This window comes from Apteryx mantelli, chromosome 3 (assembly GCF_036417845.1).
Source record: "Apteryx mantelli isolate bAptMan1 chromosome 3, bAptMan1.hap1, whole genome shotgun sequence".
Classification (NCBI taxonomy): domain Eukaryota; kingdom Metazoa; phylum Chordata; class Aves; order Apterygiformes; family Apterygidae; genus Apteryx; species Apteryx mantelli.
Genome location: NC_089980.1, coordinates 45787765 through 45800546, shown reverse-complemented (window position 1 = coordinate 45800546; position 12782 = coordinate 45787765). Strand labels below are relative to the sequence as shown.

The window sequence follows — 12782 nt, the reverse complement described above, 5'->3', positions numbered from 1 at the left end:
AGACCATTATCCCACAAAACCTTGACAGATTTCCCCATCTAGAATATAGGAAATTATTTGATTTGCCATATTTTGATGTTGTAAATGTTGTAAATAAACTGAGAAACTGTAAAGTATGGTTAAATAATCTATAAATTATAATGCTAAATATGTAAAGAAGGAGGTCAAATTATAACACTAAATATGTAAGGAGGGAAGTCATGTAGCAGACTTCTTATGAACTGTGCAGAGCTTGATCACATTATGTTGGTATTCTCATTTAGACACCAAAAGATTTAAGTCAAGTAAGGATAATAAGGCATGGGGGAATTTAAAAATAAAGGTCATTATTAACAGGAGTCTTACAAGTTGTATGGTAGTGCCTGTTGGGTTTCTTCCAAAAGAGAAGGAAAAAAAATTATCTTAGCCATTAGAATTCGTGAGCCTGACTTGCGAGGAAAATGAATGTTGACAAGGCAGCATGTCTGAATTTGGGGGTGACATTACAATTACATTACAATGCCAGCTACCTCACGCTCCTTAAGAAACTAAACAGAGCTCAGGTATGATGCATGAAATATGATACCAGGTTTCTTTTCTATATCCAAGGTAGAACTACTCCTGCAAGTTAGTTCCTAAGCTGCCTTTACACACTCCGAACTCTGGCCTGACTCAGAAGTCAGACAGCCCAAAAATGTAAAACTATGCCCAAGTTGCAAAAGCCTACAGGTTGCAGAGTAGAGCTGTTCTGCCAACCCTTAATGGAGAAGATATATTCTGAGGAGGGGTTTTCTGTTTGTTTTTTGTCTATTTTCCTCATGATTTTCAGTGGACAGACTAGCCATACTGGCAGGAAAGGGGGCAAAAAGCAAACATGTTCTCTCTTGATAGTTCAGAAGTGCTGAAGTGTTAACTGTTCTAGAAAAGCAGGAGGAATGAGAGGAAATTATATTATTGAGCCTGAGAATTTGCATTTATTTTTAAGCAGCTGATTTATTTTTTTACTGCTTCAACTAGATAAAGACTCCATGTCTGCTCGTGTAGTTCATGGTCACTAACTCATTATGTTTGTTAGAGTTCTTAAGCATGAGGTTAAATGTTTTGTCTAGTGGAGCCAATACTTTAATTTTTTGCTTTTAAGACCAGGTGGGAGGAAAAGGCTGGTGTTCCCAGGTGGAAGATGAAAGCCCTAAAAGAAAACTGTCTTGAAAATAAATTTTTAATAATTTCACTTTGCAGTACCTTGACCAATCACACTTTCATTGTTTTTCATGTATTCTTCTCTTGCATAAACTTGTAGACATTTCGTTTTAGACAAAATTTCCACAAGAGTTTTGTAGCAAAAAGTTTAAGGACTCTACATCAATAGCCAGCAGTACTAAATCTGTACACTGTTCTTGGGACTGATGGCTGCTAGCATGTCTGTGAGGTTTAGCGTGCTTCAATATAGATTTACAAATGCAATTATAAGGATATTTTAAAAGTGTTGGCCTAGATTTCCACAAGGAAGAAGACAGTGATGGTGATTTTAGAAAGTATAAATGGGAGAGGCAGCTGCTGCTGCTTCTTTGTCTTTGACAGTTTCTCTAACTCCAAAATACATTGTTTGGCCTTGATACCTGCCTCTGAACTTAGAAGACTTGAAAGCTCAGTATTGCTCAGTCAGCAGTGGGCAAATACCCTTTGGGACTAAATCTGGAGCAGGGGAAATATACCATGCTACAGTAATGAATTTTGTTATTAATGTACTTTCATTTGATTAGGTACAGTATAAAGACTTTCAGTATTACCATAATCGCCTCTGTCGAATACTTTAGGGGCTCGTTGTTTATGCACCGTTTCAGTCTAGTTTAAAATACAGAAAGGGTATAGTGTTTGGTAGCTGCTAAAATATATATGTTTGGAACACCAAAGCATTAAATTGCTAATTTCTTCTTGCAAAAATGGCTTTCTCCTTTGCAGGTGAAAGTGGCAGTGGGAAAGAGAAAACCAGTGCTTCTGGGCTATTTATCTTGTTTGAATTTTAAAACAAAAACCTCGAAGAAATTTCAGTAAAATTATTTTTGGACTGTTAGCTTTAAAATCTTTAAATTTTGTGGGATAACTATATAAATTTATGATAACTCTTAAAACATAACTAAGTTTTGCCAGTATTGCATATTTAGGGTATACTGTTATCAAATACCATGTTTTCATTTCAATAATTGAATATATATGCTGGTAAAGACTGGGGTATCACAATCAAAAATATTTACATGTCTTAACTTATTAGGCAACTAGCTTATATAGAACAGCACTATTATTATATGCTGTATTTTTAAATAATTTCATTATGAAATTTTGAGGTGTTTATATTGAAGTTTTAATTTGCAATAGACTGATTATAAACAAACAATATAATATAGAAGCCTTTTGTATTTGTAAGACTTTTAATTGGGCTACGTTAAAATATTTACTGAAATAAAAGGGCTTATCTTTTATAGCCCAGAAAGGAGCTACTGAGAGAGAGAATTTTGATCTGTCTAGGTGGCTACTTCATAGACATACTATGAATTTTGACTAGAGATAGAGCTATCTCCTAGTATTTTATCTTTACCATATTTTAGAGAATGTGTTGTTAGTGTATTGGAGAATAGGAAAGAGTACTATACTTCCTATTTATGTGATTTTTGCACCAGGATCTGCATGGGAGGAAAAAGCGCACATTCATGACATAATTTTTGTTATACTGATTTTTTGTAACTTTTCCCCAATAGGTTTTTAAAATGTGCAGAGAAACAAAGCATGCAGCAGAACAATTGACTATACTAAATGGTTGAAGCAAGAAATTAGTATATTAGTTTTAGTATTTGTATTCATATTTTTTCTCTTCATATCTTCTGTTCGTCAAATCAAGACTGTATGCTGAGTATTGTCACAATTTTATGTTTTATCAAGTCATTAACCTGGAGATACATAGAGACATTGCATTTCAGAAGATTTGTTTTAATCTTGATCTTTAATCTTTGATATTTTTCCCTGTTGACAAACATGCTGAATACTGTCTGATTTGTTGAACGATATTCCCCTCATGTTATATCCTACTTCTTTCCCCCCCCAAAAAAACCCACAGGTCTAAAAAAGACAAAGCTAAAGCAGGAGTAAAACCAGATACTTCTGATCAAGAACCAGAGGGACTGACACTTTTGGTACCAGACATCCAAAAGACTGCTGAGATAGTTTATGCTGCTACCACCAGTTTGCGCCAAGCAAACCAAGGTAAAATAGATATACTTTTATAAACACTGTATAATGGTTATTTGTAACATGTTCATTAACAGAAAACTTAAAAATTGGCTTAAAAGCAAGAAAAAAGACTTCCCTCCTACCCCCACTACTGACTACATTTTCAAAGGTGTGTGGAACCTCATACTAGTCTTCCTAAAATCTAGATCAAGATGAAGAATAGTAAGTTAGAGTACATCCTGCAACCTTCATCACACTTGCATAGTATCTTGTCTTTTGCCAGGAAAAAAAGTAGGTATGTGACCTTTAGTAGTAAGGTTTTGCTGTTAAAATTAAACCTTGTGAACTGGATTAACTCTTAACTAAATGAGTGCAGAACAAAATATAAATCATGGACTGAACCTGCAGCCATTAGAAGGACTATTTGGTTGTCTAGTAAAGAAAACTAAGGATTAAATAGCTTAATCAGTGAAGTGAGTTTTATGAAGGAGTGTATAATAAACTACTGATTTTGGAGAGTGAATCAGGAAAGCTTGTGTGAATATCCATCCACACAGGAAGCATATGTCAGACTTATTTAAAAAAAATCATTTAGAAGGAACAATAATTGACTATTCATAGCAGCAGTAGTCATGAATTATTTCTGAGCTAACTATATTTGTCTACTTTCAGCTGTTCAGATAATGAAATACATAGTAGTGAGAAAAACAAAATTGTATGTTATGAATGATTCCAATTTTCCGAGTTCTCTGCAAACAATGCAAATGTAAAATGTCATTTCAAGTTAAATAATCAGCAGGTGTTTGGTGTACTTGTATAAAAATTACATGATTAGTTACAAATGATTATTACATTTTTTATAACAGAAAAGAAGATGGCTGAATACTCCAGAAAGGCTGCTGTGAAGCCCAAGCCTTTGTCTGTTTTACGGTCTCTTGAAGAAAAGTATGTGGCTGTCATGAAAAAACTCCAGTTTGGTAGGTTGAGAAGTGTGAATATTTGTAATTTAGAGAGCCGATAACTAAGAAATAGAAAATCAGTTGGAATGAACCCCAAATTATTTTTAAGAGTGATTAACTTTTATACATATATGACCACTGATATTTTTCACACATGGAAAAATGCCAAGTCTATATTTTTAGGTTACCAACTAATCTGTGCTCACTGAACTAATATGAAATGTATTAAGCACGCGCTAGGTCAGTTCAAGGGACCGGTTACACAGTTCAGTGATAGTTGTTCGTGTTTTCATTCCAGTAATGATCTGTGAGATTTTTTTCACTCCTCAAATTATATTGCAAATGTTAGTAGATTTTCTGTTAGAAAGCTTATGTACAAAATTGTATAGATGTTTGTTAAAAATGCAGCTTTTATTTCTTAACTGGAATAGAATTCAGATCAAAATGCATTTTTAAAGAAAAATGAAGCTATAGTAAACTTCATTCTGCCCTCTCAGGGGGTGTGATATGTTGCATTTGGAAGATGTGATGGGAATGAGTACTTATTTTGGCAATAAAGGAAACGTTCAAAATTTATAAAGAACAAATAGTATATCATCCAATAGAGCTGTAAAAAATACTGCAAAAACATGTTCTATGAATATTTTTTTGAGTTGCATTGATAGCATTTGCAATCACATTTATTTGCTTTTGTGAGCATTTGCAAAGGATTTTTCACACAAACCTGGAAGGAAAGGAAGGGCAGGTAGGAAAGTTTGTAATGGTAACTTTTCACTCTGGCAGCCAAGCTACAGATTTTGCTTAACAATTAAAGAAAATTAGCCTCTATAATCTTTTATGATCCTTTAATAACATTGCAACCACCACACAATTAAATACTACTGGCACTCTGCTTCACACTGATTCTATTACTAGTATTATTATGTATTCATAAGTATCATTGTATTCATGGTCTGGAGTAGCTGGTAGTTTTTCAAATCAGAAGTAGTATACATTGGTCAAGTTGCATATGAAAGCTTGTAAATTTGCTGCAGGAATTCATTTGACCCAGGCTTTAATTTGTTTTCTGTGATCACTGTTAACTCACAAAATATGTATTTTTTAATGTTGCAAATTAAACTTTCCTGATTTCAGTACTCAAAAATCTTTATCCAAAACTAATCCATTAATAACTTCACTTTTTTTCCCTGATGCAATGGAATTTCCTTCTGTTCTAGATACATTTGAAATGGTTTCTGAAGATGATGATGGAAAATTGGTTTTTAAAGTAAATTACCACTACATGTCTCAGGTGAAAAATGCAAGTGACGCCAACAGTGCTGCCAGAGCCCGACGTCTTGCTCAAGAAGCTGTGACTCTTTCAACATCGCTGCCTCTCTCATCTTCATCCAGCGTCTTTGTACGTTGTGATGAGGAACGGCTTGACATAATGAAGGTAAAGAAGCAAAGTTATTTTTGATTTCCCCCTTTGAGCTTGGCATATAAATGTTTAAGAAAGTGCCTTGAATCTTAAGAAAAATTAGAGGTATTTCATTTATACTTTAATTGCTGTCTCTTAACTTATAAAATAGTGTAAGTAGTTTCTAAGAGTTCTGGCTAATTCAATGCCCATTTTCCCTGTAAAATCTTCATATGACTTCTATCTTTCCAATTATACATCTATTTAAGCTTTATATAGTTCTTTCTGCTACTTAAGTGTATGTAAAAAGTGATATTTTAGAGTTTGACATTGGTTTCTCAGTAGCTTTACCAGAGGGGGAAAAAAAGCTATGTCTACCTGTAGAGCACTCCATTAGCCGGGGAGACTTCACAGGAAAAGGTTCGCTCCTCTTCAGCAATTCTGAAGGGAAAGCTTCAGTTGTGCAATGCCATTAAGGTCAAAGTGCATCTTTCAGTGCTAGCATTTGAGCCAGTTAAAAGCAGTAGGTATGAACTACATTGAATATCTCTGGACCTGAAATTTGATGACAGAATTCTAAAAAAACATGCAATAGGAGGTAGAGTTAGCTCCTTCCATTTTGCTTTCCATTTGTAATCTAGCTGGAGAAATGGACATTAGCAGAGGGCTTCACTTACCCAGAAGATCAAAGTGAACAAACTGCATGTGATGATGATGTCTAATGGTATTTTCTGATAAGCAGCATGCAGAAAGAAAATGTAATATGTAAATTATCAAAATCTTGATTGTGTGGCAAATTAAAGTTTTTTCTGAACACACATTTTTACAATGGTAGGTTCTAATTACTGGTCCAGCAGACACCCCTTATGCAAATGGTTGCTTTGAATTTGATGTATATTTTCCACAAGACTATCCTAATTCCCCTCCACTTGTGAATCTGGAAACAACTGGAGGCCACAGCGTGAGATTTAATCCAAACCTCTACAATGATGGCAAGGTAGGTGAACTTTGTTCTTGCATATAAATGTAAAATTTAAATACAGACTTTTATATCTTTTTTTCTATTACCCTGCTTTGTGCTTGATGGCAAGAAAATGAAATTGATAGAACTTGTCCCTCTTCTTTCTTCTGCTTTTTTGTGTCTTAAGTATGATAATTCTGAATTTAAGAGATTAAACAATTTAAGAATGGCCGTATTGCTTGAGACCAGAGGCATGTCTAACCCAGTATCTCCTCTCCACCTATAGAAAAGGTGCTTTTTCCAGGGTGAGGCATATCATTTTATACTCTGGGTTTGTTGACCCTGGGAGTTTCCCCAAATACAGCTGCTCACCTGCATGTTTTGTGGTCGTGGGCAGACTGGGCTTGCTATCTTAAAACTGTGGCCCTTAATCATTACTTAGGGGAAGAAAAGAAGGGTAAGAAAAGGTCACGTGTTTAGCAGTACTTTCCCCAGCCTCCATCAGTTTTTAACTTCGTATTGGTGTTTAACAGTCGCTGAATGAAAAAAAATCCACTAATTTCTCCAATTACTCTTTGAAATCCTGCACATCTTCATCTACAACATTGTACAGCAATGAGTTCCAGAGCTACACATTGAATGGAGTAGTAGCTCCTTTTCCTTTTTGTTAAACTTACTGAAAATTGACTCAAAAACTGTTAATTGTAATATATAGGTATTTATATGAGGCTGGAGGTATTGTGTGCACCCTGAATTCAGAAATGCATATTTGTTTTTCCCTTGGCAATCAAATTATCAGCCACTCCTGACATAATGGAGGAAGCTGCTTTGTTAAAGTTTGTCTTCAAACTGAAGTGAAAATTGATTTCATGGTTTTGAATGGAAATGCTCTCCTTTCTGAATAGTCTTGGAGCTTGTGTATTTTTAAGGCCTTTATTAACTGGATTCGACCATCAAAAATGAAGTAATGCTGACCTAGAGAAATGTTCTTTTCCATTTTCCTTGCTAAATTAAACAGGCAGAAATCTATTCTGGCTAGCTGAAATACCCATGACGCTTTCCATGGAAAAAGTGTGCTTCATATCAAGTGCAACTGATTGTGTTTGCCAAGTGCTTTTTTCCATGTAAAAGTACCTTTTCTTAAGGGAAGATACAGAAAGCCTTTCCTTAACCTTGGTATCCTTTATAGAAGAATATGTGACTATAAAATACGGGCTTCCCACTTTTTAAGCAAAATAGTCATTGAAGCTTTTGGATTATGTAGAGCTAATGGTGGTGCAGACTCACACCTCCTTCCCTGTCCCCCCCCCCCCCCCCCCACACACACACAATATCTCTTTGGTATGGTATGGCTCATTCTAAAGGCTCCAAAAGCTAACAAAAGATCACATGCATACCATGGAGATGCTGCTTCTATTTATATTAAAAATTAGGCACACATGAAACTCTCTATAGAGCTATAGAGATGGCTATGTATATGTCTCCGCTGAAGCCTAGATCCAAAAACTGGCTTTGGCGACATTCTCTTAGATAAGGATACCAGTAAAGCACTCCTTCACCTTTTTTAGTATAAAAATTTAATCCATAGGCTGATATGCTCACTGTTTTCAGAAGCTCTAATGCTGCCTTCCAGTATTAGGCCCAGGGTTTGCTGTTAACAGTGGAAACAGAATGTAACTCAGCCTGGAGACTATCCCCTTTCTTCTGTGCCTAGCATTAAGTCTTGGTGAATACTCTCCTCCACATCTTTTCTGTTAATTCTGTCTCATCATACTCCCTGTCTTTGATTGTTCCATTTTGTGATAAGGTTCAAGAACTCCACTGACTTTACTACGAAAGTCCAGATCAGTCACAAGAGTTAAGGATGTTTACAATTCCTTGATAGACTGTGTGACCAGAAACCACCTGTGGAATGATTTTCTTGAAAACAATGATAAGCATGAGAACAGTATTTAAAGAGGAAAGTAAGAAATCGGATAGTAATTATCATTCATTTATTTCTGGAGCCACTGGAATTCATAGTTTTTCCTTAAAGAAATGTTATGTACTTTGTTTTGCTCATTTATTGGCATGCTGTTCTTCCTTATCCACATTATATTTGTTTCAAGTTAGAGTTTCATAGGAAACAAATTTGTCTTTTAGAATGCAATATTATTTGCTCAGCCCAAGTAGAGCAAATTTATTATAATATTTGTCTGTGGTATTAATAATGTCACCTTTCCAGGTATGTTTAAGCATACTTAACACATGGCATGGAAGGCCGGAAGAGAAGTGGAATCCGCAGACATCAAGTTTTTTGCAGGTGAGCACTTCTTTCTCTTCAATAGATATCATTTAGGAGTAATAAGTGGTTAGTCAGTCCTAATGCCTTCTTTGTAGTGCTTTCAAACCAGAATTTTTTTCCTCAAATAAGCATAAATAAAACAAATATCCAGAAAATGTCCTAATGTGACATTTCTGCTTTGTCACTAGTAACAGGTCCATCTAAAGTTATGTCTATGCAATATTTTGCAAGCAGACTTGAGCTTGGTCCAACCTGTGTTCCAAGTCAACAAGCAAGGTTTGATCCAGAAGCTATGCTAGTAAGTTATGCTATTTAGAAGACAAAAAGCCCACCACATCAGCATGATTTCAAGGGAGTCCAGAACATGGCAAAACAAACTTGCATCAGATTCACAAGTGAGAGTAGAAGTACTAGTCCTTCAAAGAACAGTGAAAGAGCTGCGGGGAAGTTCGTAACAATTGGTTGTCATTTAAATGTGTTGTTATTGTAAGGATGAAATTAATATGTTGTGAATGTCCAGCACTGAGTCATTCCTTTTTTAGATAGACTTTTCTTCTTTCATGTGTAAACATCCTTTCATTGTATCAGCAGCTGTGATGGAATGCTATAATCTTTATTTACTTATGTCTAGGCAGTTATATTTAGCAGCTACAATCAGAATAAATAGACCATTAACATGGATTTGCCAGAACTCAGACTGAAAACTCACAGTATACAAAATTGCCAGAGCATGACCTTGTTCATTTTCTTGTATCTGCAAATGATTATCTTGCTGTAAGGTCGAGAAAAACTGCTTCATGTATATGAAGCTCACCTTAGAGCTATTAAAAAAGAAAAAAAAAAACAGAAAACAAAACTAAATTTCTTTTTGACAAATGTCAGGACTTAGCACTAAAAATCAATCTGTTCTACCATGGAAAACCCTCACAGCAGAACTCCTGGTAACTAAACTAGTTTAACTTTTGTAACAAAATAAGGCATGACACATTCATGAAGGCATGAAAGGAGTTAATCAAGAGTTACCCCTCACCAATATATTAAGAACTGGAAGCAATTGATTGCACATGGTTGACTGATATTTGTGCAATGCAGATTAGAAATCAACAGAAACATGGAACCTGGTTGGAGTGAACCAGACTTGAAAGCCAGGGCATATATTGCTGTAGATGTTTGTTTTTCAAGGTGTCAGAGCACCCAGCTTAAATTTGTAAGGGAAGCTGGGAGCATGGTGCATATTTCTATACTTCTGTGCTTTTGTAAATGTGGACATTTATCCCAAATGAGGCTCAGCACAGATGGGAATCTTGACTTGAATGCAAGAAGTTGCTCCGTTTTCTTCTTAATACTTTCATTAAAGTGTTTTCCTTGTATGGGCCAAAATGTCTAAGACTATACACTGATCCAATAAACACGTATACTTACATTCTGTATGGTAAATGCATGTTGTAAGATGATCCAACAATTGCGCAGATTTGGAGGCAGTGTTAACATGAAATCAGCTCAGAACAACACGTTCGCTCTCTCACACTCTTGCATTTGGGTACACGCATGCACACTCACTCTCATTGCTGTTACAAAACTTCAAGAGTAGAATTTTCATGACTGACAGTTAAATGTCCCTCTAGTTCTTGCTTATACAGAATAAGGAGTTTTTAAGTAATTGTGCAGACCATTTTTATGTAGTTATTAGTCTGAGCATATACTGCTGTTTACAGTTGTACTGAAATGTAACAAAACATGAAGTTATTTAAGACAGCCATCCTGTGTTGCAAGTGATTTTGGCATTCTCTGGCAGTTGTAGGTTTCTAACTCGGGGGGTGCACTGCCGTAGAAGAGAAAGCCTTATATAGGTTTATGTTATCATAGAGTTTCTGTTGATATGTAGGGCTAAAGGAGCTTAGTTTCACAGAAATCCTGTTCAGCTGTGTTAAGATCTTGCTTTTGTAAACAACAGTTTTAATAAAGCCAATGCTAACAAAGCAGTTCTGAAGCCTGCAGTGAGGATGATTGTGAGGAACACATTCAGGTACTACAAACACATTCAAGTACTACGAACACATTCAAGTGTCTCTGACCTCACTGAACCACTTTCCAGCCTCATTGCACTGGAAATTGTTTAATGCCATAGTCGCAGTAGCAGTACTTTAAAACTTCAAAAGTTTGCTCATTAAGTTCTTGCAAGGTACTTAGGTGAAACAGCAGTCTTTTCTTGCAGATCAGACCTGTTATCGGTGATAAAAAAGTTGTTATTCAAAATGCTTTTTTCACTTTCTCTTCCCATAGTTGTGAACTGTTCCCTAATGCCAAGTTTTACAGGTTAGTTTCTCTAAATTGGAGTATTAACTTCCTTGATCCTTAAGAATGAGCTTTTGATTGCAGGGAAGAATGTTTAAGAGGTACTTCAAGGTTTCCCTGTATAGGTTACTAGAACAAGAGATTTCCACACTAGAAGAAAGAGGTTCCCAATTATTATTTATAAGATTTGCTGTTATCAGCCTCTTTAATATGATGGGAATTTTTGTGCCAGCTAAGATTCTGTGGGCAAGATCTGTGTAACTATTGAACAAACTGATTTAATTGCTTGGATAGTGCCACATTTTCTGCCTTTTTGACGTGTGATGAGCCACTTCAGGTAACTTAAAATCTTGAAATTGTTATGTAATGTTAATTTTTGGCCATTTGTGTCTTTATAGGGACAATACCATGTTAGTAACAAGAAAAAGGTAGGTGAGGATTAGCATGTTATCCTTTCAAACAGCACCTAGTCATTTGGTTGACTTAGCTGTCACGTGAAGTGACTATTCATTACACGAAGAAATCTAGATCTTTGGCTTTATCTGACTTAATTTTTTCCTAAGAAGCCAGTGGATTTTTCTTACAAAGGAAAAATCGGGGTGGTATTTCCGTTTTGCAAATATACACAAAGTCAGCTAGCTACTTTCAGTCATTTAATATATTTTCTGCACGCTTGGGTTTTCAGCCTGTTGTATCATTTTGCAATAATTTTCAGTATAATAAAGGCATTCTGAGTTGTTCATAAAAATGGTTTTTAAAGGCTGCTGTGACTGAATGCTCTAATAAAGAAGAGTGGCTTGTAGCTACAGTGAGATAGCAGTACAGTGTGTGAAAAGTAGCCTTGCAAATAGGTTTAAGTTTTGATGCTTTAACTAATAACTTCTAATAAAAAATAAAGTTTGGGGGAGAGGAGCTCTCTAATTTCAGTGTTGCTGGGTAGCATAGTTTTCCATAGGGCCATCTAGTTAGCATTTGAAAATGAGTGCAAAAGATAGTGCCAGTTAAGAGGGTTTTCACAGACATAACAGCTTCAGAATGCGTTCAATGCAAATTACCTTCTCAGTCACCTAATAAATTATTTTTGTTACAAGTATTTGATTTTAAACCCAGGGTTGCTTTCTTAATAGACTGACCAACAAATTCTTATTATAAAGCATGTTTCAGAAAAGTAGAAATGTTCTGAAAATTCTGCAAATATTCTGTATACTTCAAAATAGTCTTAACTGAGATGCTTGAAATGGCTCTTGAATTAGGACAGCTCTACAAGTACTTTGCAAAATTGCATAGTGAATTCAAAGAAATCAGGTTTGTCATCAATTCTGACAGTAACTAACTTAGTGCTCATCCCCATTTCTTACCTCTTGGTTCCTTGGTCTACAACTAGAGCCAGCTTAGAGACAATTCTTTACTTGATAAATTCTCTCTTTTTAATGACAGATCCTTGTGCTGTTACAAAAAGGAAGGAGGCTCCTTGGGGAGTGACAGAAATGGCTTCAGAGTTGGGGAAGGAGGGCAGTGCTGTCTTACACTAGCTTAAAGTGTTTGCTGAACTGTGAATAGCCAGGTTTGATTTCATAAAGGTTTTGGAGTTCTTGGGATAGATACACTGAAGTTGGACTGTGTGGCCTGTGGAGAGTCAATACAGACTGAAGGACTGGCTTTGAGATGCTCAAAACTGTT

The 12782-nt window shown here is 35.6% G+C and overlaps 1 protein-coding gene and 1 long non-coding RNA gene across 6 annotated transcripts in view; one reads left to right on the top strand and one right to left on the bottom strand.

Annotated features, from left to right (window-relative positions):
• BIRC6 (baculoviral IAP repeat containing 6) overlaps positions 1–12782 on the top strand; it is a 200987-nt gene that overhangs the window by 177132 nt on the left and 11073 nt on the right. For all 3 annotated transcript variants that reach the window (XM_067293270.1, XM_067293269.1, XM_067293268.1), the window contains exons 67-71: positions 3092–3237; positions 4071–4181; positions 5381–5598; positions 6398–6559; positions 8748–8825. In XM_067293270.1, coding sequence (XP_067149371.1) covers positions 3092–3237; positions 4071–4181; positions 5381–5598; positions 6398–6559; positions 8748–8825 — 715 coding nt within the window. The remainder of the gene's footprint in view (positions 1–3091; positions 3238–4070; positions 4182–5380; positions 5599–6397; positions 6560–8747; positions 8826–12782) is intronic.
• The window catches only part of LOC106485477 (uncharacterized), a 49941-nt gene continuing 42654 nt past the window's right edge, over positions 5496–12782 (bottom strand). For 2 of the 3 annotated variants that reach the window (XR_001292720.2, XR_001292723.2), the window contains one exon: positions 5496–5583. This is a non-coding gene — a long non-coding RNA (uncharacterized lncRNA). Of the gene's footprint in view, positions 5584–6239; positions 6294–12782 lie in introns of all 3 variants that reach the window. The other variant, XR_001292721.2, reaches the window with a different exon arrangement.